Source organism: Mugil cephalus, chromosome 19 (genome assembly GCF_022458985.1).
Source record: "Mugil cephalus isolate CIBA_MC_2020 chromosome 19, CIBA_Mcephalus_1.1, whole genome shotgun sequence".
Classification (NCBI taxonomy): Eukaryota; Metazoa; Chordata; class Actinopteri; order Mugiliformes; family Mugilidae; genus Mugil; species Mugil cephalus.
This window is the reverse complement of record NC_061788.1, coordinates 11,430,004-11,457,812: the sequence shown is the minus strand read 5'-3', so window position 1 is coordinate 11,457,812 and position 27,809 is coordinate 11,430,004. Positions and strand designations below refer to the sequence as shown.

The 27,809-nt window shown below is 42.7% G+C and overlaps 2 protein-coding genes across 19 annotated transcripts in view; one reads left to right on the top strand and one right to left on the bottom strand.

The window, feature by feature from the left end:
* The first annotated feature begins 3 nt into the window (after positions 1-3).
* Positions 4-26,841, top strand: golga2 (golgin A2). Of its 6 annotated transcripts, XR_007110897.1 has the most exons (29): positions 16-87; positions 1,402-1,557; positions 2,820-2,888; positions 3,854-4,006; positions 4,300-4,346; positions 4,440-4,503; positions 5,039-5,098; positions 6,025-6,105; positions 6,514-6,552; positions 6,673-6,735; positions 7,077-7,170; positions 7,264-7,370; positions 7,566-7,624; positions 8,297-8,438; positions 8,621-8,710; positions 8,865-8,972; positions 9,075-9,162; positions 9,380-9,522; positions 9,724-9,942; positions 10,179-10,292; positions 10,471-10,695; positions 10,921-11,020; positions 11,612-11,703; positions 11,921-12,143; positions 12,308-12,463; positions 13,097-13,203; positions 13,474-13,660; positions 14,316-15,731; positions 26,823-26,841. XR_007110897.1 is itself a non-coding variant. In XM_047570211.1 (28 exons), exons 1-28 carry the CDS (start codon positions 40-42, stop codon positions 14,576-14,578), a joined length of 3,297 nt encoding a protein of 1,098 aa, XP_047426167.1. In that variant the 5' UTR covers positions 4-39; the 3' UTR covers positions 14,579-17,273. The 6 variants fall into 6 exon arrangements, 5 of the variants coding, with proteins under 5 accessions (XP_047426167.1, XP_047426168.1, XP_047426171.1 ...); XM_047570211.1 differs by lacking the exon at positions 26,823-26,841 and having other exon boundaries at positions 4-87; positions 14,316-17,273; XM_047570212.1 differs by lacking the exons at positions 2,820-2,888; positions 26,823-26,841 and having other exon boundaries at positions 14,316-17,273.
* dnm1a (dynamin 1a) overlaps positions 18,669-27,809 on the bottom strand; it is a 48,280-nt gene continuing 39,139 nt past the window's right edge. For 4 of the 13 annotated variants that reach the window (XM_047570219.1, XM_047570217.1, XM_047570225.1 and 1 more), the window contains 7 exons: positions 25,788-25,897; positions 24,847-24,958; positions 24,611-24,625; positions 24,041-24,211; positions 23,699-23,940; positions 23,214-23,417; positions 18,669-20,798 (listed from right to left, as the gene is read on the bottom strand). In XM_047570219.1, the coding sequence (XP_047426175.1) occupies positions 20,768-20,798; positions 23,214-23,417; positions 23,699-23,940; positions 24,041-24,211; positions 24,611-24,625; positions 24,847-24,958; positions 25,788-25,897 (885 nt within the window). In that variant the 3' untranslated portion in view covers positions 18,669-20,767. Of the gene's footprint in view, positions 20,799-22,316; positions 22,354-22,995; positions 23,033-23,209; positions 23,418-23,698; positions 23,941-24,040; positions 24,212-24,610; positions 24,626-24,846; positions 24,959-25,787; positions 25,898-27,809 lie in introns of those variants that run through there. The other 9 variants (XM_047570220.1, XM_047570228.1, XM_047570227.1 and 6 more) reach the window with 6 other exon arrangements.

The following is a 27,809-nucleotide window of genomic DNA, read 5'->3' as shown; positions in this document are numbered from 1 at the left end:
ACTGATGACGTGGTTCGGTCCGTGGAGCAGAGCAGCAGGATGGCCGACCAGAGTAGGCAAATAAAACTCGCTGCAGCTAAGAAAAAGGTAAAGTATTTTACAACCGAGCCGGTTATATAGCATAGAAACTCACGACCCCGTTTCCAGTCTTGCAGTGTGGGTTTAAGGTGTTTTCTTTATCGTATAGTTTTAGGGTGTTGTCATTACACGTCGTCCGACCTCTGCGCTGTCGCCTAGCCTGTCTCTAGCGCTCCTGTTCCGGCTTCACCGATAAAGACAGACCGGTGTTCGGGGGCAGGCCTGTCCTGATAGCATTAACTTTCCGAGATTATGCATACTATTTTTAGTTCGGGGAGGCATTTATAGCATCCCACGCTGTTTAGTTTCTCAGAGATTAAGTTAACTTAGTCTCCTTGCCCCACGGTTTCACTTGTCTTTGTGGCTAATATTAAATGTAATTACTGGAAAAGCCTAACGTGCTAACTAAGGCAAGTTAGCAAGCTTCCTCACTAGCTAATGAATAGTTGGCTACGTGGTGTGAGTGTAAGGAATGCAGCACAGCTATTTTGTCTTGTCTATGGAACTTAAATCATCAAGGAAAATGTTCAACAAACATTAGTATTTTAATTAAACAAACACATAGCTAGGAAGCTAGCACTGTAGCACAGTTAGCAGGATATAATGAGGAGAACTGTTTTGACAGCTGACACCCCTCTTCCCTGCCCCGCTGTGTGTGTGTTAGGCTAGTTAGAGAGATGGCCTTGTCAATTGTCCGTGTTGGGTTCAGGAAATGACTCGTCAGCATTTCTTGCTACCACACACTCTTCGTGGTCGTGTGGTCATGGTCATAACAGTTGACATTTAGCTGCCATAAACCTCAGTGTTTTTAGAAATGGTTGCCCCCCCCCATTGATTCCCTCTCGTGCCCCACATCAGCTGTCACGGCCAACATACTCAGGCATCTCCAAGTATGCATCAACGATAAGATGTGTTATCTATAAGTAGACGGTCATAGTTTGCCACATGCTTTTCGTCTTCATCCTGTTTCGTTTACACTGATTACTCAAAGGCATTAGCTAACATGTTTGTAGTAGTTGTTTGCTATAGTCTGCACTTGAAACCGGATCTTTTGAGTGGTGAGCTGGTGTATTGACAGTGTTATTCGGCGCTTCCCTGCTTCAACTCAGACCAAATTAACACCTCCTGATTCATTTTTCGTGGCACGACACTGCAGCGTTTAGAGATAATTTACGCTGAACAGTGTCTATAGTTGTCTGGAAGTGTCCTGAGGCAGACGGCTCGATTCTTATCGAATTAAATAGGCAGTAGTTGCTTTTTCTAAAGTCAAGAACTGTTTTCTCGGACGACGTTGATCGTTTCCTCCTGTCATGTGCTGCTCAGCTGAAGGAGTTCCAGCAGAAGAGCTCCCCTGCTTCTGTAGGAGGAGAGAGGGGAGGAGGAGGAGCAGGTGGCGGAGCGGGGGCCAAGAAGAAGAGGAAGGTGAAGGGACCGGGCCAGTTCGATGCACCTTCTACAGACAGAAACTCTCCAGATGATGTAAGTCACACAAAGCCTTTCTGTGTTTTATTAGCGGATAAGTGACAACCTCTTCCCGTGTCTGACGGTCTCTCTGCGACCTGGTTATGTGTCCTCATGCAAAGGAGACACACTTCAATTCATTGTTTCGTGGATTAGCAAATATATTTGGTGCTCACAGTCATTTTGTCGTTTGTTGTCACCCAATGCATTGATTTGTAAAGGTCTGCTTGGCTGCAGAGAATAAATTAACTTGTGGGGAAGAGATATAGCTGATTTGCTATCATGTTGGCAAATGCTTTTCTCCTTGCTGTCACACAGTAGCAGCGTTGACATCCAGCACGTTTGCTGGCTGGATGTCAAGGTGACAGTAACGTTTATCTGAGACGGGACATTGTACATAGTTCGGATCTGTCAGGTGCAGCACAGTTGACCTGTACAGTAGGTTTTGTCTTGGCTGCAGCAGTTCTTCTCATAATAATCTATATTTTGAAATGTCCTTCAGCAAAATGTCCCTCTTTATAATAGAAATGGCTGATTAAAGATGATTAAATAGTCATAATCAGTGCAACAGTAAATCATTACTCAGTTGTTGTTGAAACCTTACTTAAGGCGGTAACAAAACAAGCAACAATGTGGTGATGATTTTGTCAAAATTCTGGCAAAGAATGAGTCTGTTAGTCAGTAACTGAGCCTTTTGCTTTAACTCATTGATATTTTTTACTGGCTCTGCTTACTTATCAATGCTGTTACATACTTTTATGAAGCGTAGTCTACTGCTGTGTGGTCTATTAAAGCTCCATAATCAAACCGAAAGTTTCAGCTCAGACTCGCTCAGACATCATATTACGTTGGTCAGCTCCCTGGCATGTGACCCGTGCTTGGACCAGTTCATGAGACAGCTGTGACCCTGCTTCTCATTGTTCATAGACCCCGGTCTGCAGCACAGTCCCATACACTTCAACGAGAAACCTGAGGGTTATAATGAATTATGTTCGTTAATTACCAGAGATCTTAGGGGTCACTTTTACCTCTCTGCCCATATGCACACTCCCTTTCTCTTGATGGCCACATATGCTTCCTTTCGCCCTCTCCTTTTCCCTCTAGTTGAATAAATGTCAAGTAAACTTAAGTATTGCAGTCATACTGTGAGATTCCACTTCTCGACCTCTTTCTTTAATGTAGCGCTTCTCTTTGCTTATTTGCTTATCTCTCTGTCACCCTCTAAACTGTTCTCTCCGCTCTCACGACTCCTTCTCTGTCTTTGTTCCTTTTTCCTGTAGTTTGACACTATTCTCAAAACTCTTAGTCAAAGCAATGGAGTAGTTCTCCCTCCTTATGTCAACTGTCAGGTGAGCCTCTGTCTCTCCTTTCTTTGCTTCTTCCCTTCCAGCCTTTTTCTTCTTCTCTTTCTCTAATTTGTTGTAAATACCTGACCTTCTTCTGGTATTTAATAATATCCTCTTTTTTTGCGTCAAGTGCACTTTTCTCTTCCTGTCACGTAGACCAGAAAGCATGGAAACAATTTGAGTGGAGATTCTTGCTGCTGCTGTGTTTTTTTTATATGTCTATCAAGAGTGTGTGCATGAATGGTTCAGAAATGTGGAGTGTGCATGCCTTTTTTTTTTCAGAAATCATCCCAGTGGGATTGTTCTTTTTACAATAATACATGTAGATGTTTGGCATATTCACAGTGGATACTGTAAATCTTATGTGTTGCATGGCTGTGATGTCTGTAGCTCAAGCATGTATATTGAAAAACATGAATGTCTGTGTGCGCTTTCACTTATTATTTATTGATACTTTTGCATTTGTTTGTTGTTTTTTACCGTGCTTCAGTTACATGCACTTGCAAATGTGTTGTTTGCCATATTACAGATTTTTATGCTAACGTCATGCTCACGTTAAGCTCAAACTCAAATTAAAATTAGTTTGCATTTATACAGGACAGCGTCTTTCCTTCATTGCTTTCATGCTGCTAATGTTTCAGAGAGTAGCAGCATTAAGAAAACATGACAAACATGCGTTGGTGCAGAAACAGAATAGATTTTCTGTAGCAGCTATCATCCCAAGTAACAAAGGCTGCATTAAGATGCTTTATAAAGCATTTAACACAAAACTAAATGCATCATGTGGACATGTACTCAACATAGTTAACAAATCTATCACCTTAATCCAATGAAGCACAGTCATCTAATTATTTCCATTCGTATTCACACATAAAGTTTGCAACATTTTGTCGTCTGACTCTTGCTTGTAACTGCTCTGTTCCAGCCATTAAACCGACGTGTGCATTTTTGTGTGTGTGTCATCTCAGACCTTCGCTGACATGGAGGCTGTGGGGTCACCGGTCCCCCAGCTACTGGAGGAGCCAACCAGCGAGTCTGGTCGCAGCTCTCCCGCGTCTAACCCCGCTAGCGCTAACACTGCTACTAATCTCGAGTCTGTCGGTCACAACCCTGACCTGCAGGTGTGTGTCTCTCACTTTCTGTCCCCCTTCTCTTTACGCCTTCTTGCCACAAGTCTGACAATCACACCATGTCAATGTTTAAAGCCTTAACTCTTAGAATATCATCGTCATTTGCTGTGTTTTTACTGATATATGCATGTGATGAGAGCAGACCCCTTTTCTATGTTGTGTAATGTTCACTGCCGCCACATAAATCCCCCTTGTATTAAATTAGTTCGCTGTTTTCCTTTTCTGTACATCTGTCTGCCTCTCCCACTCTCTCTTCTGCTCTCACTCATTTTCTTTTTCTGTAGGACTACCCTGATACCAATGGAAATGAGAGTTCAGTGGAGGAAAATAGGTGGGTTATGTGCTTTTTGCTGTGAACAACTACATGTTTCGACTTCGAACATATTAGATTTTAATTAGCTTCACGTGCTCGTGTGTGTTGCAGACCGCTGTCTTCCACAGAGAGCCTGAGACAACTCTCGCAGCAACTGAACGGACTGGTCTCTGAGGTACAGTGTCACAGCCTCCAAAGGCATCCCATCTCTCACACACACACGTTTCTTTGTCCTACAGTGTTAGGCTTTTAACAATAACACACCGCCAGAGATGTGCACGTTGCGTGGCGTCTGTTCTTGGCAGGAGATTGCTCGAAGCATTTCTGCCAGTCACTCCCAGAGGCCTCAGGCTGACTGACAGCATCAGCCGGTGCACTAAGCCGACCTGATATATTTTATCTGAACTCGGTTTGGTTTTGCACCGTCAGCAGTAAACCACAAAGTTTGCTTTTTTGACGAGTGTCTGAGAGACGGTTAATATTGAATTCTCACCGCTGCTGACTAATCAAACAGTGTATATGCAGCGCATCAAACTTGTTTTAGCCGTAAGCTTGTAGCGGCTTATGTTTTTATGTAATTTTCCCCATTATTTCCTGAAAACACAATAAAAACGGTTTCCTTATGGGCCACCTGGGCTCCCTGTAGCACCGTGTGATAGAATATCTGTTTTTGGAAACAAATTAATGAAGGTATCATTGTGTCCTTCTAGTCATCTGCTGCTTATGTGAATGGAGACGCGGCGCCTGCTGTTAGTGAACGGGAGCTGGAGGTAAGACAGAAATCTAATATTTTCTGTAAACTAATATTTCGCCCTGAGTTGGAACTCGGTTATATGATACAGTAATACTTCAGTGTCAGTTGGTTTATGGAACAATATAACCAGGCCCTTATATTATTTTATCACGCTATTGTGAGACGTGACGCAAGACGTCCCAGAATGGGCCGTACGTTGGCACGTCGTCTCCGATGGGAACACTCATGTCGTCAGAATTACCACTATAATCTTCCCAAAACGAGAGTGTGAGGGTGACCTTTCTGGTTTTGTGTAATTTCATTATTTGCACATCACAGCACATCACATCACATGTCCCCCCCAAAATTAGCTGCTAATGAAGAATCACAAAACACTGTAACTATTGCAGATAGATGGAGTGTAGCGAATTAAATTAGTTAGATTAATACTTATATTTTTTGTCCCTTTTATAAAACGGTGGTGATTATGTTTCTGGAGAGGGGCTGTAGGAGAGGAACAGAAACCCCAAAATGTCAGTTTGTACCGTGTAACATTATCTTAATTACTCAACTCATTAAATGGCACTTGGAAGCTTTCACCACTGGGCAGCAGGGACTTAATATCATGAAGGAGGTCATGTGGATCGAGTGCACATCTCTGCAAACGATACTTAAATAGGTTGAAGTAAAGGCTCCATTGCTTCAACTTCCATTAATCAGTTAAACAGCCGTCGTGTATTTTAATTATTTGCTTCACTCGTCATTATTGAAAGTACATTTGTGCTCCACTTTTAATGGTGCTACTGTTTGCCTCCATGTTAATAATTCACACTTTATTATTTTTTTTTCCTCCTCCTGTCGTCTTTGTTTGACTTTTGCCACTGCACTTATCCCTCTCTTGTTTATTTATTTTTGTTATTTTTTTCCTTTTTCCTTTCCCGGATGCATGTGTGCACGTGATAGAGTCGGAACCAGGAGCTGGCAGCCGCCCTGGAATCCAGCAACCTAACAAACGCTCAGCTCAATACCAAGCTAGACCAGCTGGTAAGAAGCTGTGTGTGTGCATATTGGTGTGTGCACGCTTGTGTGATTAGAGTGAACCCCTTTCCTGCCCTCGGAACATAAATTAATTGTTGCACGTGTTGCAATGCACTCAGCACGTCATGTCATGTCATGCATGGTTTCTTTAATTATCTTTTTATTAAGGTTGAGTGAAATACATTTTTGCATAATCACAATGTGAGGAGTTGATTGCAGATGTCTGGTAGTGAAATCTTTTCAAGATAGTCCAACACAATAACCTCGATAAACTCAAAGCTTCAAACAAATACCGGTGTCCTGTCTGGCATGCAGATGAGGTTTTTGCCAGAATGTTGGTTGTGTTTATAATTTGAAGAAGAAGACAATGTTTTTCTTTCCTGTACTAACGTGTTTACCCTGTTGGTCTGGCAGGTACAACAATCTCAGGAGCTCACAGATCAGCTACAAAAGGTAGGAAGCTTTCACTTTTTACGCCTGTCTCAACTGTTAAGTTGTTGTTGTTGTTGTTTTTTTTGGTTGTGAGAGAATTTCAATTTCAGTTCATTCGTAAACTTACTCTTCTTCCTTCAGGAGCGGAAAGAATTTGAACAGAGATATTCGAAAGAGCAGGGAGCCATGCGGGAGCAATTACAGGTAATTACTTCTACACAAATGCGAATTGAATTTGTGTGATCAGACATTTCTAATTATAGTTCACTTTTAGTTTGTGTGGCGTTATCAGAACAGGAAAAACTAGTAAAATGTCACTTTGCGCTGCACGCTAATGCCTCTGTATAGTATCAGAGGCTATGGTGTCGCCTTTGTATGAACTGGATAGAAATGTGATCCATTAACACACCCTCCTCATTCCAACCGTCCCAACCGTGACTGCTCATGCTGAGAAGAATCGGTTATGCAGAAATGCTGAAGCACCGAGTCCAGTTACTCAGTTGACGTTATTTAGAACTGTGCTCTTTGCTTTGTGCCCTCTCAAGGTTCATATCCAGACCATTGGCATCCTGGTATCAGAGAAATCAGAGCTTCAAACAGCACTACAGTACACACAGCAGGCTGCACGCCAGAAAACAGGTGTGTTTCGGATTGAACGTGATCTTTTCTTGGTGCTACAGCAGTTACTCAACTTTGTTTGTCTCTCTCTTTTGTATGTATTTGTGTGTGTAGCTGATGCCGAGGAGCTAAATAACCGTCTGCAGGCAACAAAGCAGAGAGTATCGGAGCTGGAGAGAACTCTCTCTTCAGTCTCAGCGCAGCAGAAACAGTTTGAAAAGGTGAAAGAGGCTGTAGTAAAGTCACGCCATAAACACTATTCTCTGAGTAATTACAACTAAATATAAGTTATACAAGAAGAATGTAACTAATATAATATTTTTTTTCGTAGTTTAAAATAAGATGCATAAATATAATACAGATGATCTGGGATATTTTTGTCACGTCTGTTTTTATTATTCTCATTTTGTCTCCAGCACAACAAAGAATTTGAAAAGGAAAGAGACAGTTTGAGACTGGAGGTGTTCAGACTCAAGTAAGTAACATTTTCTATTGCAGGGTATCTGCGGGGTTTTGAAAAGTATTAGAAGTTAATAAATCAATTTGGGGGAAATTAAAACCCTTAAAAAGTATTAAAAAAAATCTTATCATGACTTTATGATGTCTTAACTTTTGAAGGTATTTTTCTAAATAAGCTGTCAAAAGAGTTTGAGTCCAAATAACATTGAAAAGTTGTGATTTATTAAAAAACAAATATGAACTGGGCTGTTATGGGTATATTCAGAATTGTCTCTGACAGCACCCCTAGTACGCCCTGGTGCTGTCGTATCAGATTTAAATTAGTTTTGAGTTTATGCAAATGTTATACAAGTGTTTATACACTAAACATGTGTTCAGACTTTGCCTTTGACTTATTCTCCCAGCCTGTTTGAATTCTGTTGTGTGCTGGTGGTCTATAGTCTTTATCGTAAACTAAAACTGTTAAAAGTGTCACTGATTTTTTAAAAAATATATATATTTAAAAAAATATTGAGAAGGTCTTGAAAAAGTCTTAAAAAGCTATTGAAATTAACTTCAAGATTCCTGTATATATCCTGTATTGTTTGTAATAATTGTCACAGAATATTTGAAAAATAATGAGCAAGTCTCCTGAGTCCTATTAGAAACAACAAGGTTAGAAATCATTTCTTCGTATGCGTGTTCGCAGCAACTTGAGTGAAGAGTCGAAGCAGCAGAACTCTGAGCTGTCGGAGCAGTTAAAACTGAGAACGCAGGAAAATGGTGCGATGAGGCTGGAGGTGGAAGATCTTCGCAAGAGGCTGGAGATAGCGGATCTCATGTTACAACAGGTTTGTTAAATTACATTTTTAAACCCATTTGAACATTTCTTTACACCACTTCCTCCAACGAGCGCTCTGAATACCGCAGTCAGGGTGGCGTGATGCTGGAAATTCGATAATGAAACGTTCGCACTTTAGGAGTTCTCTCCATTTTACTGCAGCATCTTTGTTTTCTGATTGTGACTTTCCAGTGCTCCAATCAGTCGGATCCCTCTAGTGTCAACCAGCAGGTCCAGCTACTGCTAGAAGAGAAGCAGCAGCTGGAGGTGCACAATCACCAGGTGTGCAAGGAGTTCTCTCTTAAAGTTGACTGCATGTCTTTATTGATATCAAGAGTTCTTGTTTACTTGCACCTTGTTCCGTTTATAATTATTCTAAAGCTTCGACTTTATGACGGTGAAGTCGTATTAAATCAACACCATTTTACGTTTGCAGCTTATGGAGTCCATCTCCCATCTGAAGACGGAGAGGGATTGTTACGCGGAGCAGATCCAGGAGGAGGGACGTGTATGGAAGGACAAAACAGAACAGCTGCTAACACAGGTATGAGCTTTATGTTTGACTGCGGCTTTGAAAAGTGAGAGATTTGTTGTTGTTTTTCAATCATTTTTTGAATGAATGATGAATTGACGTGTGCCCGTGAAGGTGTCCTTGGTGGCAGAGGAGCGAGACAGAAATATTAACCGAGTTCAAGAACTGGAAGCCAGCATCGCAGAGCTGAAAAACGCTGCTGGTAAGTGGCAGACTCTCTGTCCCCCATGTGTTTTCACGGGTTTGTTTACCAGCATCAACACAGAATGGTCTGTTAACTGTAGTGTATCCAGCTGTGTGCTCACTCTTTTGTGTTTGTAGTAGGTTGAACTATTATTAGTATTTATTGTCACATTTCCCCAGTAGCAGTTGGTAATATTTAGTTCATGTATTTGATAATTGGCGTTCCTCTCCTCCAGCGTTATTGTCCCAGGAGAGAGAAGCTCAACTTGGAGCAGAGCCTCAACCCTCAGGGCCGTCAGAGAGTGAGGTGGCTCTGCAGGAAGCTCTAAACAATCTGCAACAGGAGAAAGACGCTGTTAGTGCACAGTACCAGGCACAGGTATGCGTTTCATTCTTTTCTCTATACGTCGTTAAATATAAAAGAGTTTAATGTCATTCATTCATCTACAGTAATAGGTCTATAATTGACTTTTTCTTTACTGGACCGACCGAAGATCATTAGTGCTTCTAACGCAGCACCTTTTCCTTTTTATTTTTTCTTTGAAGTTTCTTAAATCATCTTCTGAAATATTTCTTCCAGCTGCGGGATAACGAGCAGCTGAGCCGCATGTGTGCGGAGCAGGAGGCGCGTCTGGGGGAGCTGGAGCGGCAGGTGGAGAGTCAGACCCAGGAGGCAGACGACCGCCGACGCATGTTAGAGGATGTGCAGTCGGACAAGGCCACTATTAGCCGCGCTCTCACCCAGAACCGTACACTGAAGGACCAGCTGGCTGAGCTACAGAACGGTTTTGTCAAATTGGTGAGGCTGAACAACACAGTTACAGTTTATTGACACATTTACTAATGCATCTACTTGTTTTCTTATTCATATATTTTCATTGCTTCTTACAAGCAGCTCTGATTTTTCTTAGTTTTGTGTCTGAATTTAGCATAATCTGACTAATGCTCTTCGTAAATAAGCGAAAAATCCTCATTTTTAACTCTGATTGTGTGAGACAACTGTTTTTAAGCCTGTTTGCTCGTTCACTCTGCCAGACTAATGAGAACATGGAGCTGACCACTGCCATCCAGTCAGAGCAACATGTGAAGAAGGAGCTGGCTCGCAGGATGGGGGAATTACAAGAGGAGCTGCACAACGTCAAGGAGCAGGTAAGGTCATAAACTCCACCCTCTTGCACCATTTAGTTTTGCACTTGTGTTGTCTTTACTTTCCATCCTTCCCGCATATGTTTATATGTTTTTAATCATATATTTGTCACATGTGTCAAATACATATTAACGCAATGGCCAATGATAACAATATTAATTCATGCTTCCTCGCCTCCAGTTGGAGCTGAAATGTCAGGAGACTCAGGGTCTGATGGAGCAGAGGGACCAGGTAGTGGCCCACCTGCAGCAGTACTCTGCTGGCTACCAGGCCTTGGCCTCAGAGAGGGAACAGCTGCACCAACAGTATCTCCAGCAGAGCCAGCTCATGGACCGGCTGCAGCACGATGAAAGCCATGGCCGTGCACAGCTGGAGATCAGTCACACTCAGCTCAAACAAGCCCAGGTGGGTTTCACTAGTAAAAGCCTTTTATACAATTCAATTTATCTCCTGTTACAGGGTCTGTAGTCAGTTTACTATCTACTATACACCAATAAAATATACAGCATTGTTAATAGTCTGCAGAATCTTTTATTTTGTGCCGTGTCACTTTCAGTTCCCGCCTCTGTTCAATCTCTCTTGACGCTTTCAAACACATGAACAGTTTTATCTCCGTGCTTCCTCCTACAGGAGCATTTGCAGCAGTTGGTCCAAGACAATGAGCAGCTGAAGGCTGAGGTGAAGGAGCTGCTCAGCAGCTCGGCTCTTGTGTCAGTTTCCAGAGACCAGGGTAAGTTTTCTCCGTTACTCTTTTGTGGGTTCACCGTTGTTTATGTTCTGTTGTTTCAGTCTAATCTGTTCCCTCTAAAGGCAAGCAACGTAAGAGCAGCAGTGTCTGACCTTTAAATGTAGCACCAGCTACAGAGAACACTAATAAATGCTACAATTAACTCTTTAAGACCTGAACATCTGCCTACGCATAAAAAAAAAAGCTTGTGGTGTTTGAATTACCGTAACTCACTGATGGATATAATTCAAAGTGTGGCTGAACACTGGGAAGTTGTGTTTTCTGGGCGAAAAAAAGAAGATGCTCAGAGTGATGCAAAACCAGGGAGCCCCAGGAAGAGAGCTGTTAAGAAGAATTTGTTGGTACAAAAAAACAAAGTTAGTTATACCCCTCAGATGTCACAAAGGTCTTTCAGACAAAAGCACAACTTCCCAGTGTTCATCCACACTTTGAATTTTGTCAATAGAGCAAACCACTGTGGGCTACAGTAATTCAAATGCAGTGAAGTTTGACCCTTCACCAGTGATACGTTCAAGATTTAAAGGGTTACGAAATTGGAAAATAAAACAAAACAAGTATTACTCTGTCATTTAGGAGATGGAGTGGAGAGCCAGTCCCTGCAAGAGAGTCCAAACAAGTCGTCCGCCATAGTTATTCCTGAAGACTTTGAGAGCCAGAAAGAGATGGTAAGAAGAGGGCTGAATTTCACTACTCATGAACTTCTCATGATATTTATTATTTGTTTGCCTTTCTTTACTTTACCTTTTATTACTTAACACAGCACAACACAGTTTGCATTTACATGTCCGGCACTGCATCAGTTTTGTTGCTGACGATTTTGCTTTCGGTTTAGTCGTTTCGTAGCTTCTTCTCACCTCTTTGCCGCTTGCTGTCTCCCCACAGGAAGACTTTATCCGAGGAGCTTTGTCCCAGTTGGAAGCGGAGCGGGACGAGGCCAGAAGGCAACTCGAGGAGGAGCACAGGCTCCATATGGCAGCGCGGCACCAGGCGGCTGTGGCGCTCAGTCTGGAGCAGCAGCACCACAGCTACAAACCCGTTCATGACCACGAGCACGATCACAGTCACGGCCAACACAATCACTGTGAACACGGTCACGAGCATTCAGGTTAGAAGAAGGAGGAAAAAAAGACAAATGTTTTGGTTTTTAACATATATTTAAAAGGCCAATTCAGAGTGTGTTGGCTGTTATGTTCAGGTGATTTAGAGCATCGAGGGTATTATTATTATTTAAACCTTAATATATGTTCTTTGCTGTCCCTTGACCTGAAGGAGTGCCGGTGGAAGTTCATCAGGCGCTACAAGCTGCAATGGAGAAGCTTCAGCACCGTTTCACGTCCCTCATGCAAGAGAAAGCTGACCTGAAGGAGAGGGTGGAGGAACTGGAGCACCGCTGCATCCAGTTGTCTGGAGAGACCGACACTATAGGTGAGACTGGACCAATATCTTTTTGCTATGGTTCCCAAACTAATGGAGAGATTAAGTAGGGACCCACTACCTACTATATGTTTTCTATATTAAACTCAGCCTAGTGCTATTTATAAATATACAATATTATAATTTTGCATTCAATATTAAACTATTCAAACAATACATAGGTTCAAATTTTAAACATGTGCAACAGTAGGGTGGCTGTGCAACTGCCATAAAGAGGGCTGCACTGTTAGCTTCTCTTCTGCTAATATTGAGGCGTCTGGGATTTCACCTGGGGACTGAATAGGTACCAATTACGGGAAACCTGACAGAGTCAGTGTGTAATATGCAGCCCTGTGATTGGCTCAGCATTGATAGGGGCGGGGCCTACTGTGTACAAGAAGCTTAGATTGACAGGCTGTGTGAAATGGTGAATGAGTGAAGTGCTGACTGAAAGATAAACTTGATTTATCCCTTTACTAAAATATGTTGGATTTGTGTTAATGTGTATTTAAAGAAAATTAAATTTGTGAGGGAAAAATGTATATAATAAAATGTCAAATCAACCAAAGATTTTGCGGACCCCTTGTTTAAGACCTTTGATGTAAATAGTTCATACTCATTTCTGTTATCCCTACATCTTTCCAGGGGAGTACATCGCCTTGTACCAGAATCAGCGGGCTATCATGAAGCAGAAGCACCAAGAGAAAGAGCAATACATCAGCATGCTGGCCCAGGATAAGGAGGAGATGAAGGTACTGTATCGACTTTAGTGCCACAGGAGGGTCACGAAAATAACTTCTGCTAAATATTCACTCAATACAGACACAGATTATTTCTTATCTGATGGAGGTTTCCCAAATTAAGGACTAGCCCACATTATTGGTTGTGTTTTGATGAGTGGTCAGACATCTTCACTGTCACTGTTTAGTTTTAATATAAAGTGATGAAGTTATTATAATAATTACACTCCTCTGATGTTGTTTTTGTCTGCACCCTACTCCTCTACGTGCCCTGTCCTTTAGGCGAAGCTGGCGGAGCTGCAGGACCTTGTGATGAGGCTGGTGGCTGAGAGGAACGACTGGTACAGCCGCTACACTGGAGCTGTAGCCGGCGTGGGCTCAGTCAACCCCGACCTGCTTCCTGTTGGGAAGGATCACACTCACCCAGAGCATCAAGCCCATACAGAGCTTAATGCTCTCAGTGGAGCAGGTAAGAACGGTCACGCAAAAATAATCATTATTATATTTACATGGTCAAGTTACAACAGCATTAACCTGATGGGAATATTTACTTGATTTTTGTGGCATAAAACCAAACACATAATTCAGCTATTAATTACACTTTACTTTCTCCTTGTAACTCATAAAAAACAGCTTTATCCGTTTTATGCTGGACTCAGACTAATTGGAAATCATGTCAATGTTTTTTCTCTACTTTCACTTTTACATAAACTCATTAAAAGTACTTTCATTTTGGTCTCTTTTTATGTTATTTTATTTATTTTATTAGCCTTTATTTAACCAGGTCGACCCTATTAAGATACAAATACCTCGTTTCCAAAGGGAAGCCTGGCTAAGACGGCAGCCTAGGAAAGTTGTGACAATTAGGAACAGGCAGCAACTCACACAACACAAATAAAATACATGGAAGATGAAAACAACAGGACTAAGACTCGGAATTAACATTAAAACAAGGACAAGTTTGAAATGTAGCTGCTCCAAAGTCTTTCACGCTGGTTTTCAAAGATCCTTTAACTTAAAAGTTTTCTGTGGGGAGTTCCTAGTAGCAGGTGCAAAGTACTTAAAACAGCGTTTACCAAATTCATCAATAACCTTTTTTGGCTCTGACTTGTTCTCTGCTTCAGATGCGATGGAGGTCATCCCTCTGTCAGACCCCTCCCCGGGCCTGGAGGCGTCCTCATCCCAGACGCTATCAGCTGTTCAGACTGACTCCAAGCCCCTGGCGCCCAAAGAGGACGGCACAGCCCAACAAATCATGCAGCTGCTCCAGGAGATCCAGAACCCGCAGGGAGCTCAGAGATCGCCCCCCTTCCTCGGGGAGAACCCCTGCATCCCCTTCTTTTACCGGCCTGACGAACAGGAAGAAGTCAAGATCATGGTGGTGTGAGGTGTGTGTGTGTGTGTATGACATAGACTCTTGTGTGCGTGGGAGATATTGGACATGTCTTGAAGTCTGGGGAATACGAAAGCCCTCAGTTTACCATATTTGTAGCTTATTGATCCCATTCACACACACACTTATCGTTTGGAAATTCGACCCCTTACAAAACTGGTCACGAAGTGTCTTTGACCCAGTTACATTAAAACGCCCCGTCTTTATTCCGTGTGTCGGCACCAGTGTGCGCATAGTTAACACGAAAGAGGATTTTCTGTTTGTTGTCTTTACGTTCTTGTTCGTCTACGACGCTCTTCCCAGAGAGGAGGTAATCAGTATTCCTAACTGCAATCCGATTATTCTCCTCGCTGTGATGTTTGAATTCCCCATCTCTCACATATGTGCAATAAAGGGGGCCGTATATTCTGCACCCTCGCTGATCCAGTACTTAAAGAGCTGTGAGAAACTAGCGGCTTTTTTTCGCGTGCGACTTTATTCAAGTGCAAATCTCAGTTTTAATTCACTGTACTCATGCCAAAAAAAAAAAAAAAAGAGCAACGTGTTTGAATGTAATACGCCGAAACATATACCTGTATGTGTGTGTGTGTAATGTGAAGAGAAGTAAGGCGGGTGGCGGGTGGCAAAACGAATAAATGCGGAGGACTAAGGCAAAGTTAAGTCAGTTAAGGAACTTGTTGCACACGTGAGCTTTGAAGCTGCGAGTGCTGTTTTGAAGCGAAGAGCCTGAACGATCAGGGAGGATGGAGGCAGATGTTGCCGGTTGGCGCCGTTCATAAAACTACTTCTTCTTCTTCTTTTTCTTCCAAACACTGAAAATAAGTTTGTTGAACATGTTTTTGTGTGAAAGACTGAGAGATAGGGCATAGATGCAATTTAACACGACCCCACGAAGTAAAAGGTTTTGAGTAAAAGTTCTGAAGGTACTACAGGCATCTTCTCCAGGCTTGAGGCGGCGCTCTTAAAGTTACATACATGGTTTTCGACCGCTCTCATCACAGTCCATCTTCTCCACCGTAACTTCCTTTCATGGGGTCTTTACAAGAATTGACACTATCCAAATGTTCCTTCCTGTTACTTGTAGTTTTACATATCAAAGATGAATTAACAACTGGATCGTGTGTATGTGTGTGTGTGTGTGTGTGTAGTGAATCTCCTCGGCCAAACTTGCATTTGTTGTAAATTTCTTTTTGGTAGAGTTCTATCAGATTATATAATTGCACTAAAACTGTACAAAGCTTCTCGTTCAGCTTCTTGTCCACGCTCTGATTGGACGGTGGCGTTTGATCCCATGAAGCTCCGACGCTGAGGATCCCACCGGAAGCGAAAGTGCGTCGGTGTGTGTTTGTGTCGCGCTCACACGATTGAGAATGATTTCCAAAACCTGACGGACCAATCCAATTTTGGGGAAATGAACAGCTCTCGTCACAAAACTACAAAAACAAATTCTGTCACCCATGTTGGCAAATAACATTTCATCTTTGGGCATTAAAAACTAAAAACTAGGGAGATTTTTCTGTGGATGAAAGTGATGAGTGTCCAGGTTTAAGGGAGATGCTCGTGTTCACAAATATAGATTTATTTCCTTCCCTTCACAGCTAATAACACTTGACACTTGAGCTACATCATATATATATTTCTTCTCCATTTCAGATCAGATCAAGGCACCACTTGCTTGTCTCTCCATCATTTTAATATGCAAAGACTTGAGTCTCACTGCGAGGTAAAACATGAAAACAAAACACTGCAGGAATTTTTATTTGGATTTCTCTGACGTTTGAGAGGAAGTGCTTGTTTCGCTGTAGAGGACACATTTATTAAATTATTAAACTTGATATTTAAAGTAACGGGGCAGGAAGCAGCTGCGCAAAGTTTGGTATTGTAAGTATATTAACCCGAGGCTTATTAAAACGTAAAGTATGTGGTTGCCATATGTACTCTGTGTTGTTTAGAGGGACAGTAAACGACACCTGAACCACAGCACTTAACGGCAAACTTACTCCTTTAATTCAAAATAATAATAATTCCTCAAATCTTAGCTTTCTGGTTTTCTCTGAGCGTGTCACAGGTTTCATTTTATTTTATTTTATTTTATTTTAGCTTTTTTCCGAAGGTCAGACCAAGACATAAATACACATTAGTACTGTTTTGGGGGATTGGGGGTTGTAAGATAAATAAATGAAGATGAAATGATTTCCCACGCTTTCTAATTCACCGTTAAATACGTTATACGCGTGATTGCAACGAATGAGAAATGATAAAGCATTTATTGTCCTTACTGTAAAAGAGGTGGTGTGTGTGTGTGTGTGTGTATGTATATACTGTAACTGTGTAACATATTGTATATTCATGATGCCTGGATGGTGTGTAGGGGGTGGGAGGTGGCTGGCAGTGTGGATAGTTGTCAGGTTGTTGTTGGTTACTGACTGGCTGTGATTTAATACGAAGATTGGGTTAAGTTAAAAGAAAACAAAAAGAAAGAAAAGAAAAAAGAGAGAAAATATTGTATTTATTTGGAATAAGTTAGTATCTCAACTAATCAGTTTTAATGTAAATTAGAAGTTGGACATGAAGGATCACTGAGAGGTTGGTTTGAGTGCTGCTTCTGTCAGAAGCTTTCTGATTATTATTTTTTCTTGAGTAATATTTTCTCCCCTTCTCCTGAATAAAACTGATTGAGCAACTTAAACGAGAACGTGTCTGGATTTGCTGATACTCCAAACATTTGCTGATACTCCAAACAGTAAACCAACAGTAAACCAATATAAGATTCTTTGCTAATGTTGCTAATGTCATTTAAACACAACCAGAGACTCTACATATAGTCAGTGACCCTGAAACTGAATTTCTGTTTGCAGCCCCAATTTTGTTTAACAAATCTACTGGTTTGACTAACAAATCTACCCAGAACGCCTGCATGGAAATCAGTCCAGAGATCGGTGCATACTTTTGAACCACGTGATGATTGTTTTCATTTGCAGTGGTAGAACGTATCTAAGTAAATTTACTCAGTTATCCCCCAAAAAATAAAACTACCATGTACCTAATAAAAACCTAGACAGTGATTTAAAACTGGAGAAGCCTTTGAATAAGTAATGAAACAAAATACTTCTGCTTAATATCATCATAACCTGGATGAATCTTAACAAGCAATATAATTTAAATATTTTACCATCCACTCCTCTACATTTATTAGGGTGTTTTCAGTCAGGACTATTTTAGTCACAGAAGCTTATTTGCATTTGCAGTGAATTCTCTATTCCATGTGTCCGTGTTCAAAGCCCAATGAGGCCAAATACCCTCTTTAGACACCAAACAGACAGACAGGGAAGGCACTAATGACACAGAAATTGACATTGATTGAGATTTTTGTTTTTACTTCTAAACAAGAAATGGTTTAATTTCATTAAATAATCAAATGATCCATGGTCTCACTCAAAGGGTTAGAGGGGGCTTCAAATGATTTAATTACCATCTTATGTTTGATTCTTGACAGTGAATACACGTAACTCATCTCGGGGGTCATTACAGCCTTCGACCAGAGACTGAGAGCTCATCCCGTTGCCATGGAGATGGTCAAACCTTCAGATCGTGCTTCCCCTGTTATACGAAAAGCTTTAGTTTAATTAGTTGATGCTCTGAAGAGAACGCCTGCATTATTAAATAAAGGTTTGTTTTGTCACAGACAGGAATTGATGCATATGGAAATACACCGATCAGGCATAACATTATGAACACTGACAGGAGAAGTGAATGACATCGATCATCTTGTGACAATATAATGTTCTGCTGGGAAATGTTTGGAGCTGGCATTCATGTGGATGTTACTTAGACATGTAGCACCCACCTAGACCAGACCAGGGACCCCCACCCCATAGCAATGACGCTCCTTGATGGCAGGAGGATGCAACCGGACACAAAAACGGTTCAGAAACATCCTCAGAATGAGGTACAAAGAAGACCTACACAATAATAGGAAGGTGGTCATAATGTTATGTCTGACCTGACAGGTGTATTTTAAGTTATGTGATGCTAAAGTTTGCAACCATGAAAAGAAGGAGACAAAGACAAAGAGGACCCGTCACTCGTTACACTGAAGTTTTTAATTTGTTGACAGAGCACAGCAGTCCTGCAGGTTAAAGTCAGCCTCTCATCCACAACAGTTTGCAGGACTTCGGTTGCTGCACACGCACACACACTCACGCTGCCCCTTCCCTTCGCCGCTGTCCACACAGGGAGGGGCCAGAAAAACAAAAACACCCTCTCCACTACAAGCAAAACGTATCAAACAACCTGCCAACGTCCACATACGTCACGGTATTTTTTTTTTTTTTTTTTTAAGTATTTTCCCAGCATTATTTCCTTATATGTTCATAATAATTTAACTATTCAGCAGTTTCTTACATCGCAGACTAAACTCTCTAGACAGTGTCCAATAAGATGCACCACACATATACAGAATAACACATTAAGATATGTCCATAATAAACTATTTACCGTTAAATAATAATATGCTTTGCAGTCAAGACGCACGAGGGGCCGGTGACGTGTTTCAAGAGGATTTAAGTGGCCGTACTGTACTGTACTGTACTGCACAGTACTGCACGGGGTCAAAAATACAACACAACACGTGACAGAAGAGTCGAGCGGTGGAAAGTACGTGGGTGAAACGACGGGGTCGAGTTCGCGGGCCCTCGAGACGAGGCGACGTGAGGGTGAAACAGAAGGAGCTAGATTAATGCATAGACTGTGGCTGCTTTCGTGTTCTCACTCACCCCCGTGACCACTGAGAGAAGGAAGAAAAGAACAAAAGAGGGAAGGGGCGAAGAGGGGCAGAAAAAAAAAGAGAAATCACGGTCATCAAACTGGATTAAACGCCATCCGTGACAGAGCATCAGAAATGATGTGTGAGGGGTTGTCTAACAGTCTCACGGTGCAACCCTGGCCACTAATTCCCCCTCCTCTCGTGTTTTAGAAATACACTCTGATTCTTGTGTGACTGGTGCCATGCAGTTATCCCCCATACACGTGTGTATATATATATATTGCACTTTCTATTAAGATCCCGCCTCGATTAAATAACGCAGTACTAAATGTTTGTATGGAGAGGAGAAGAGGAGAAGAGGAAAGAGGGGAAAAGAGCCATGGGAGGCACCTTTTTTTTAATGAAAAGACTGAGAAACCATTTTGTTGCATAGGTTCTGTGGAAGCACAGACAACAGCGGTTCTGGGAGAATACGGTTCGGTTGTCCACTCGAAGTGAAGGTAAAACACAGGGGGAGGAGAACAGAGCAGGTAAAATAAAATAATAATCCAGAAAGCTCCTCATGTCATCCTGTATGGGGAGGAAGAGGAAGGGGAGGGGAGTGGGGGTGGGGGGGAGTCTGTAGGCCGATTCCTCCCTCCTGTGAGTGAGCGATAGGTGCAGGTTTTCAAAAGAAAAAGGGGGAGAACGGAGGGTGGGGCAACTCCTAAGAGTCGAATGGAGAGAAAAATGCAACTCATTTGGCAAGAGGAAAACCTCAAAAAAGGGAAAATCTCAAAAGCATAAAGATCCATCTCTCTTCTACTGGTATTATTAAAAACAACAAATGTGCTGGAAGTGTGTCCTCGCCTGAGATTTTAAGGGGACCACGGTTACAGATAAGAACCAGAATACAGCAGTGAGAAATTAAAAGATAAAAGAGTGTCCCACGGTTACTTTGCAACATGAAATGCTCCTTTTTTTACATATAGATATGAAACATTTTTTCCCCCCAGGGTGAAGTATTTCCTTAAAGGAAAATAAAAGAATACCCATTGGAAATACTCAGGCATAGTGTCATGCTAAATGCGTTCACCCCCCTTGGTTTTAAGATATACTGTATATTGTGTGAGCAGGAGTTTGTTTCTTTAGTCTCGACATAGTAAATGTCCACGGGTGCAACGTGTTTTGAGTCATGCAAGTGAGTTTTCAAGTATTCTGCATCTCTGCGCGGTGACAGAGGGCTGAGGAGGGTGAGGAGGGGAGCAGTAGCGGAACGCAGAGAGAGAGACGTGGCTCGTTTTAAGGGAGAAGCAGGAGAAGGGAGCCGGTCGCGGGGTCGGGGTGAGGCAGAAAACGACAGGAAGGTGGCGCTGTTGTCTGTGTCCTCTCATCCCGGAGGAGGAACGGATGGAGGAGGGTGGGAGGAGCTCAGAGGTCTAGTGGGTTGGAGAAGGTGGGGGTCTCCGACTGAAGTAGACACAAACAGGATACAAAGAGGAGAGAAGAGGTCGGGTTAGTGGTTTCAGGGTGTGCAGGGTATTTTTTTGTGTTTTTTTTAAAGTTCAAGGTCACCCATGTGAAAATGTATGCACAGGAACACTTTGTATCATTTATATAGTGGGATAACACATGGAGGAAACCCAAAAACACAACGTCACAATCAGTTAATATCTCCAAACGTATTCAGGAAGTGTCCCTGAATATCTGTCGTTAATGTGCAGCTTTACACATTGCTCATTAAGCCATTTCATGTACGATAACTGTAAAAATAAGAGATTGTTGCAGGCACTCGAGAACCCTGATGCTTGCGATTTTAGGAAAAAATATTAAGAATCAATTCTCAATTCCTTCTCAAACAGGTCACAATAAAAATGTATGATAAACGTGTAAGAATGCCACTCACGTTTGTCGGTAAACGTGTTGCTACCGTGAGCAACTTTAGCTAGCTTAGCATAAACATGAGTCTAAAACTTGCAATTTCGCCTTGCCACTTCTAAAGCTCATTTATTAACACATTTTGCTCTTGTCGACAAAGTGAAGCAGCCAAGTTTCTAGTGCTGGTTTTACAATTCTGTATTTGTAAAAAAAAAAAAACTTTTTCTACCATAACACAGAACCCAGCTGGCTGAAAATGTAGTCTTTATGCTAAGCTACGCTAAGCTAGCTATGTTTTCAGGTGGTAGCAACATATTTTTAGTATAGACACGAGAGAGGTATCAATCTTCTCAGGTTGCTCTTGGCAAGCCAGCTAAGGCTAGGTTAGCTAACTAAAGTCTTGGCTACACTGTACTCACAACTGTACTGTTGTGAGTATAATATTGATATTCCCATCTCATTCCTGACAAAAAATGTAAGTATCTATTAATTAAAACATATATATGTGCATGCATATATATATATTTAACTTCACTTTTCAAATGTTACACATAATTTGTTTCATTTGAAACATTTTAGACGCCTGAAACTGTCAAGATTTCCCAAGAAAAAGTGAAAACCCGGCTGAGAACCACCAGCAGCGCTACCCGCTCATTCACTCCCCTGAAAGGATCTTGACAGATAAAGTGCAGTGACTCTGAAGGACGACATCAGACACAGAGATATAGTTAACGATGGGTGGGATGTCATGGCGTATACACGTGAATATATACACCATATTCAACCAAAAACCAACATCAGCCTTAAACGTTTGGATAGTTGAATCCTTTCACTTGTTCCTGCTGCACAATAAGAAATCTGCTCTCTCCTGTTCTAATGACCCGTTAAAAACACAACACTCCTTAAGGTCATGACCAAAAACCAGCTCAGACTTTGACACAAACACACACACCTTCTGGACAGGGTGTGTGTTTGACCATGCAGCGCTCTGAGAAGAGAACAGAAAAGTGAGAAATAAAGGGAGTGTCATGCAGCTAAAGGAGGGCGTCTTAGAGGTCTGATGATGATGATGATGATAATGACGATGATGGCGGATAGTACCCAACGTACCAGCAGTGTTAGTCCTCACTGGTCAGTGATAGTGATTCTGTGGAGGGAACCATAGTCATGTGTGGGACAGAGAGAGGGATGAAGAAGAGGAGCAGGAAAAGAGAGAAAGGAGTGCAAACGGTTACAGTGAAGGAAATGACCAACGCCACATGTGCTCAGCTCTCACCAGAATGCAGGGCAGCGTTTTGGATCGATATCAGTGAGAGTATTGGGATTATTGGATAATTTCAGGTTGCATTTTTCAGTGAGAGCTTAGCTCAGCGACGTTAGCGCCCTCTACAGTAAAACAGGCACGCTGCTATTCAAGACAGTTAGTCGATCCGGGTTAAGATAAGTTAAGCTAGCTCACAATCACAGGCAAGCACAAGGTTTACAAAGCCACGTACAGTTAATGGAGAACAGACCCACACATTATAGTCGCCCTTTAAACCTCATTCAGTCATTATTCGGATGAGGAGTGTGGTGCGGTGGATTTAAGCGATGGACGGTGTGTTATCTGTTGCTGATGGCGGCTTGACAGCAACGGTGGCAGAAAGAGTTAAGGTGAAAGAAAGTGGTCAGATATTTACCCAAATCAAAAAAAAAAAAAAAGGATGGTTATATTACTATCTATTTAGGGGTGGCTATCAATCTATTCATCTATCCTCTATCACATCCAGCGCTCCTCACTGTCATTTACCTCCTTTATCCCCTCATCCAGGTGTCTTCACATCCCCCTTGGTAACAGAGAGTAAGTGTCCACACTTCAGCTTGGGTAACTCAAAACGATTACAGACTACGGTTCGGGTGTCCGTGTGAAATCTACGGGAACTTGCTCCGTGTTGGGGGGGGGGGGGGGGGGTTGAGGGAGGGAGGAGGGAGTTTGTTGAGCTCCAAAGACCTTTCGTTGTCACTCACCTGGGCACGCTTGGGGGTGCGCGGTTAGGCCGGGAGGGCACGGTGGGCGGCGGCCCACTGTAAGGGTCGGGAGAAGCTCCGGGGCGAGACGGGACGGGGGGTCCCCCAGCGGGAGGGGGCCCGGGGGGAGGTCCACGAGAGCCTGGGCGGGCGGGGGGTCCTGGTGGAGCCCTGCGGTTTGGAGTTGGACTGGTCGCTGGAGACCTGGAGACGGATGCAAATAAGAGCATTACAGGTGAGGTGACACATGTTATCCCATCAACAACGTGCTAGGGGCTAAAGTGCATTTGACACTACCTGTGAAATTGAAACCGAGACGGCTAACGCTATTAGCTATATATAAAGTATATGAAACAGCCTCGGATTGGCTGCTGAACTGAGCTAATTAATGTCAGAAAAGACAAAAATCTGATCTAAATATCAACATGAGACCACAAACAACAAGCATAAATGCACAGAATCTTCTACCCTACTCTGTTCATTACCTTCCTCCCGAGCCGCTCCTCTGCACCTGCAGCCAGGAGTCGTCCACAGGCGGCGGCATGGCAGTCGTCACGGTGGTGGTGCTGATGTCGCCGATGATGAGGAGGGCCTCCCTCAGGGCGTGGTACATCCGCAGCATCTCGTCACGGTGCTGGGCCTGCTCCTGAGACTCCTCCATCAGACTGTTCTGGTCGCCGCAGGAGTAGAGCTGGGCCAGCAGATCCGCGTTGATGAACTCCTTAGTCTGGACACAGAGGGAGGTTAGAGGTAGTTTTAAATCTGAAATATGAAGCCGTTGCCTCATCGTTTTTTTTTCGTCCGCGTCCTGCGGCGCGACAACTCACGTTATTAATCATGAGATGCATGATGGTCTTTGGCATCAAGTCGCGGACGGTCTTGTTGACGATGGCCATGTAGGAGTCGACCAGGTTGCGAATAGTTTCCACCTGCCGCTCCAGCTGAGGGTCCATGCTGTGCATGAAGTTGTCGGAGCCATTTTCGTCACCGCCGTCGCTCTGCAGAGATGAATTCGGGGAAAAGAGTTACATAAGCCAGAACTGTCAAGAAGGATCAACTTAACACACTCTCTACCCAAAGGGCCGTTTTAACCATGCGAGTGCAACAACAAGCTCAAAGTGGGACACATCCTGCTTTTTATTTTTTATGTATGTGCAGCTGTGCAATATGCAAAAGGGATGGAAAAAAAAATATTCACTCGGCTACTGCTTTTAAGCAAGTAGTCGGTGATGTTTTTATTAATCATCACGCCTTCACGCTTGTATTCCACTTCATTCAACCCTATCAGTGACATGACGACAAGTAGGACTAAGGTAATGTGAGGACCAAAACACATGTCCGCTTATTTAGAAAAAAAGAGATGATGAACCTATGTGATGTAGACCAGAGAAACATACCTTTCCTTCCTTCTCCTACAAGGTCAAACAGCGATGAAAGATAAAAGACATTGAAAAGGACAAATACCACATGAGAGACATGACGACATTAACATCAAATACAAATAACTTTAACAACAGACTTAAACAAAAAAGCTGTAACAATGAGCTGCGTTTAAGTTACAAACTATTAATATGTTGTCATACATTTATAATACAATCATAAAACTCAATTTAAAAAAAAAACTCAATCTCACCGTGACGCGTTCAGGATAAACTCCCGCTCTGAGGAAGGAGGCCTTCCACGCGTCGATATCTTCCTGGCTCTCGCAGGCCAGCTCCAGCTGACGGTAGTCCTTATACACGTTTCTGTGGACAGAGGTCACAGCTCTTTGAATGCATCATCTGAGCACCTACAAGTAACTAAATACAGGTTAGCACAGCTGCTTCCCGATTCTCGGCCGATGCATTACACTTAAACAGCTTTCCATTGCTCAAATTTTCCCCGGGGGATGAATAAAGTATGTTTCTATTATTTGCATTGGTTGCTACTTTAATTAAGATATTATTTTAAATGTATTATATGTATTATGTTAATTATCTTACACAAAAGTATTCAAAGCAGTTCACAGTTCACAATATAATGATGCAACGCTGGAAAACCACCATTCATACTGAGGTATCTTCAAAGTTTTTACACAGAAATCATACACTCACTTACATGTTCATTAGGTACAGAAGTGAAAACAAAAGCGTTTAAAGGAACAGCCCTGCACTAAATCCTAGTCTGATGAAGGTAACGGTGTTCAGCATTAGTTTGACGCAACTGAGAGAGCTGTTCATTCGACTGTGTTTTCATTTTGGAGGCTGCGGTTAATTGTTTTGCATGTGTCGCTATGATTCTGACAACCCCGTATTAGTCAGCCGGCTTGGCTAAATCACAGAAACACATTTGTGTCTAATTCAGTACAGTTCAACAGCACCACAAATTATGTCCTTTCGAAATGAGCGTACCTTTGAATTACCACCTTTCCTATGCCGCTTCAACAGAAGCTGAACGCCATAACAGGCATGGAGCTAAGATTTAGTGCAGGGAAGTTTCCTTGATTCTGAATAAATGTTGCATTTGTCCAAACAAGGAGTGGAAGCCAGGCAGAGAGAGAAAATGCATGCATGCTGTGCATCTGTGTAATAGTACCTCTGCTCTGTGTTGAAGAGGGCAAAAATATGCTTGCTGGACATAAAGCCCTTCTCCACATCGCGCAACTTCAGGTTATCAACCTGCAGCATGTACTTCTTCTCCTTCTCCTGCAGGGGGCGACAGAGAGAAAGAGATGGAGTTACTACGTGAGCAAGGAGTTTAGTTAAGGAGTAAAAAGGGTCACAGTTGCACTGATGCTGTGTGTTACAACGAAGTAGCTTAAAAAGCTAAAGCAGATGCTGAATAATGATCATTGTGGGTGAATGCATTTAGAACCAAACCTGGATATGTGAAATAAGTAAATATGTGTGTGTAGGTTTAAAAAGCAAAGAACATTAAAAAAGGTTTTGAACTAAAAGAGGCTGAAAGAACTCAGAGGAAATCAGGAGCAAATGGCCCCGTATGAATTTCTACAACAGACAGAAAAAAAAAGAGAGAGAAGAAAGAAAGTTGGATGGGAAAGTCGTAGCTACACAGTCTGTGGTTTTGATTACAGCCGTGCCGAGTCAAAAAAAAAGGGGGGGGGCGAGTTACAAATGAGAAACACACACATACAGAGAGGGAGAGAGAGAGAGAGAGAGAGAGAAACCGCGCTCCAGTGTAGAAATCTCTAGTACTTGTAAATATGCACACAACATATGACATGCAGACGTCCGACTACTTATGAATCAGGGATCCTCAAAGTAAGTCGGGCCAGGCCGATGCATCACGCCAACCCTCCGGCTCCTTTATCACCGAATGACACTGTTGCGGTTACACTCCTCAGGGTTTACTGTCCTCAAAAATCAAGTGTCTTGCTCGTGCCGGCGAATTCGCTTGTGAATGTTTTACTATGGATGGTAAAATGAGAATTGACAAAACGAGACTCTAAAAATAGCACAGGGTCAATGAGTTTCTCTAAACATACACGCACAGAAGCACACACACACACACTACTTTGGTTGCAAACAGCACCTTTGAGCGTAGTCTCTAACTAACCTTAAAACCATCTGGATGGCTAACCGCGGGCCGGGCCTGCCCTGCCCTACCCAGTGTGTGTGTGTGTGTGTGTCAGAGAGAAAGACGGGGAATGTATGTGTGACTAAACTCCTTCATCAAAGGATTTATGACCTGTGCAGCCAAATGGTCATATCCCCTAAATGCATGTAAAACCTCTCTCACACACACTCACACACACACACACACACACACACACACACACACACACATATAAACACAGACACATTTGGCAGCGGCTCTGCGCTAGGGTCTCCACTATTAAAAAAAAAAAAAAAAAAGCTAAACAAGCAGTCGCCCCAGACTGCTGACATCATCATTTATAGCCGCGCTGAGTCCCCGTCCTCCGTCTCTCTTCCTCTCGTCCATTTGTTCAGTATTTCACCTTCTTTCCCTTCCTTTTTCTCTCTTTCTCTCCCTCCCTCCATCTTTGTTCCCCTGCCCCCCCACCCCCCACCCCTCCTCGCTCTCTGGCTTTCCCTCTCCCTGGGAGTGAGCAACCTTGGACTGATTCATACATTTTCCTCTCTTCTGGCCAGTAAATCCAGTCAGGAGAGTTGGAAAGAGAGAAGGAAGAAGGAGGAGGGGGGGCAACAGTGAGTGCCTACAAGATGTGGAGAAAGTAAGATGTAGAGACAGAGAAGCGGTATCATAATTGTTGTGTTTGTTATGGACGTCGGGCGTGAGATCGGAAATATCGGGTTCGAGGTCTGAAAGTTAATAAGTGCCAGTTGAGAGCGTTGTACATGTATTTGCGTTATTGCAACATCCAAACCAAAATTCTTATTTCCTCCGTGTTGATTTGTCTTGCGTGTTTTGACATGTGTTAGGGGAAGTTGGGGGATTGAGTGTTCCCCCATATGCTCCTATAAAATCCAGTCAGCATGCGAAGGCGGCGGTACGGATTGTAGACGTCGAAGCGCGCTCACTGAGGCACACGAGTAAAAACAAAAACCTACAGGTGCGCCCCCATTATGCACAGGAGAAACCAGAGGGCACACTCTATATTTGACCTATGTCTGC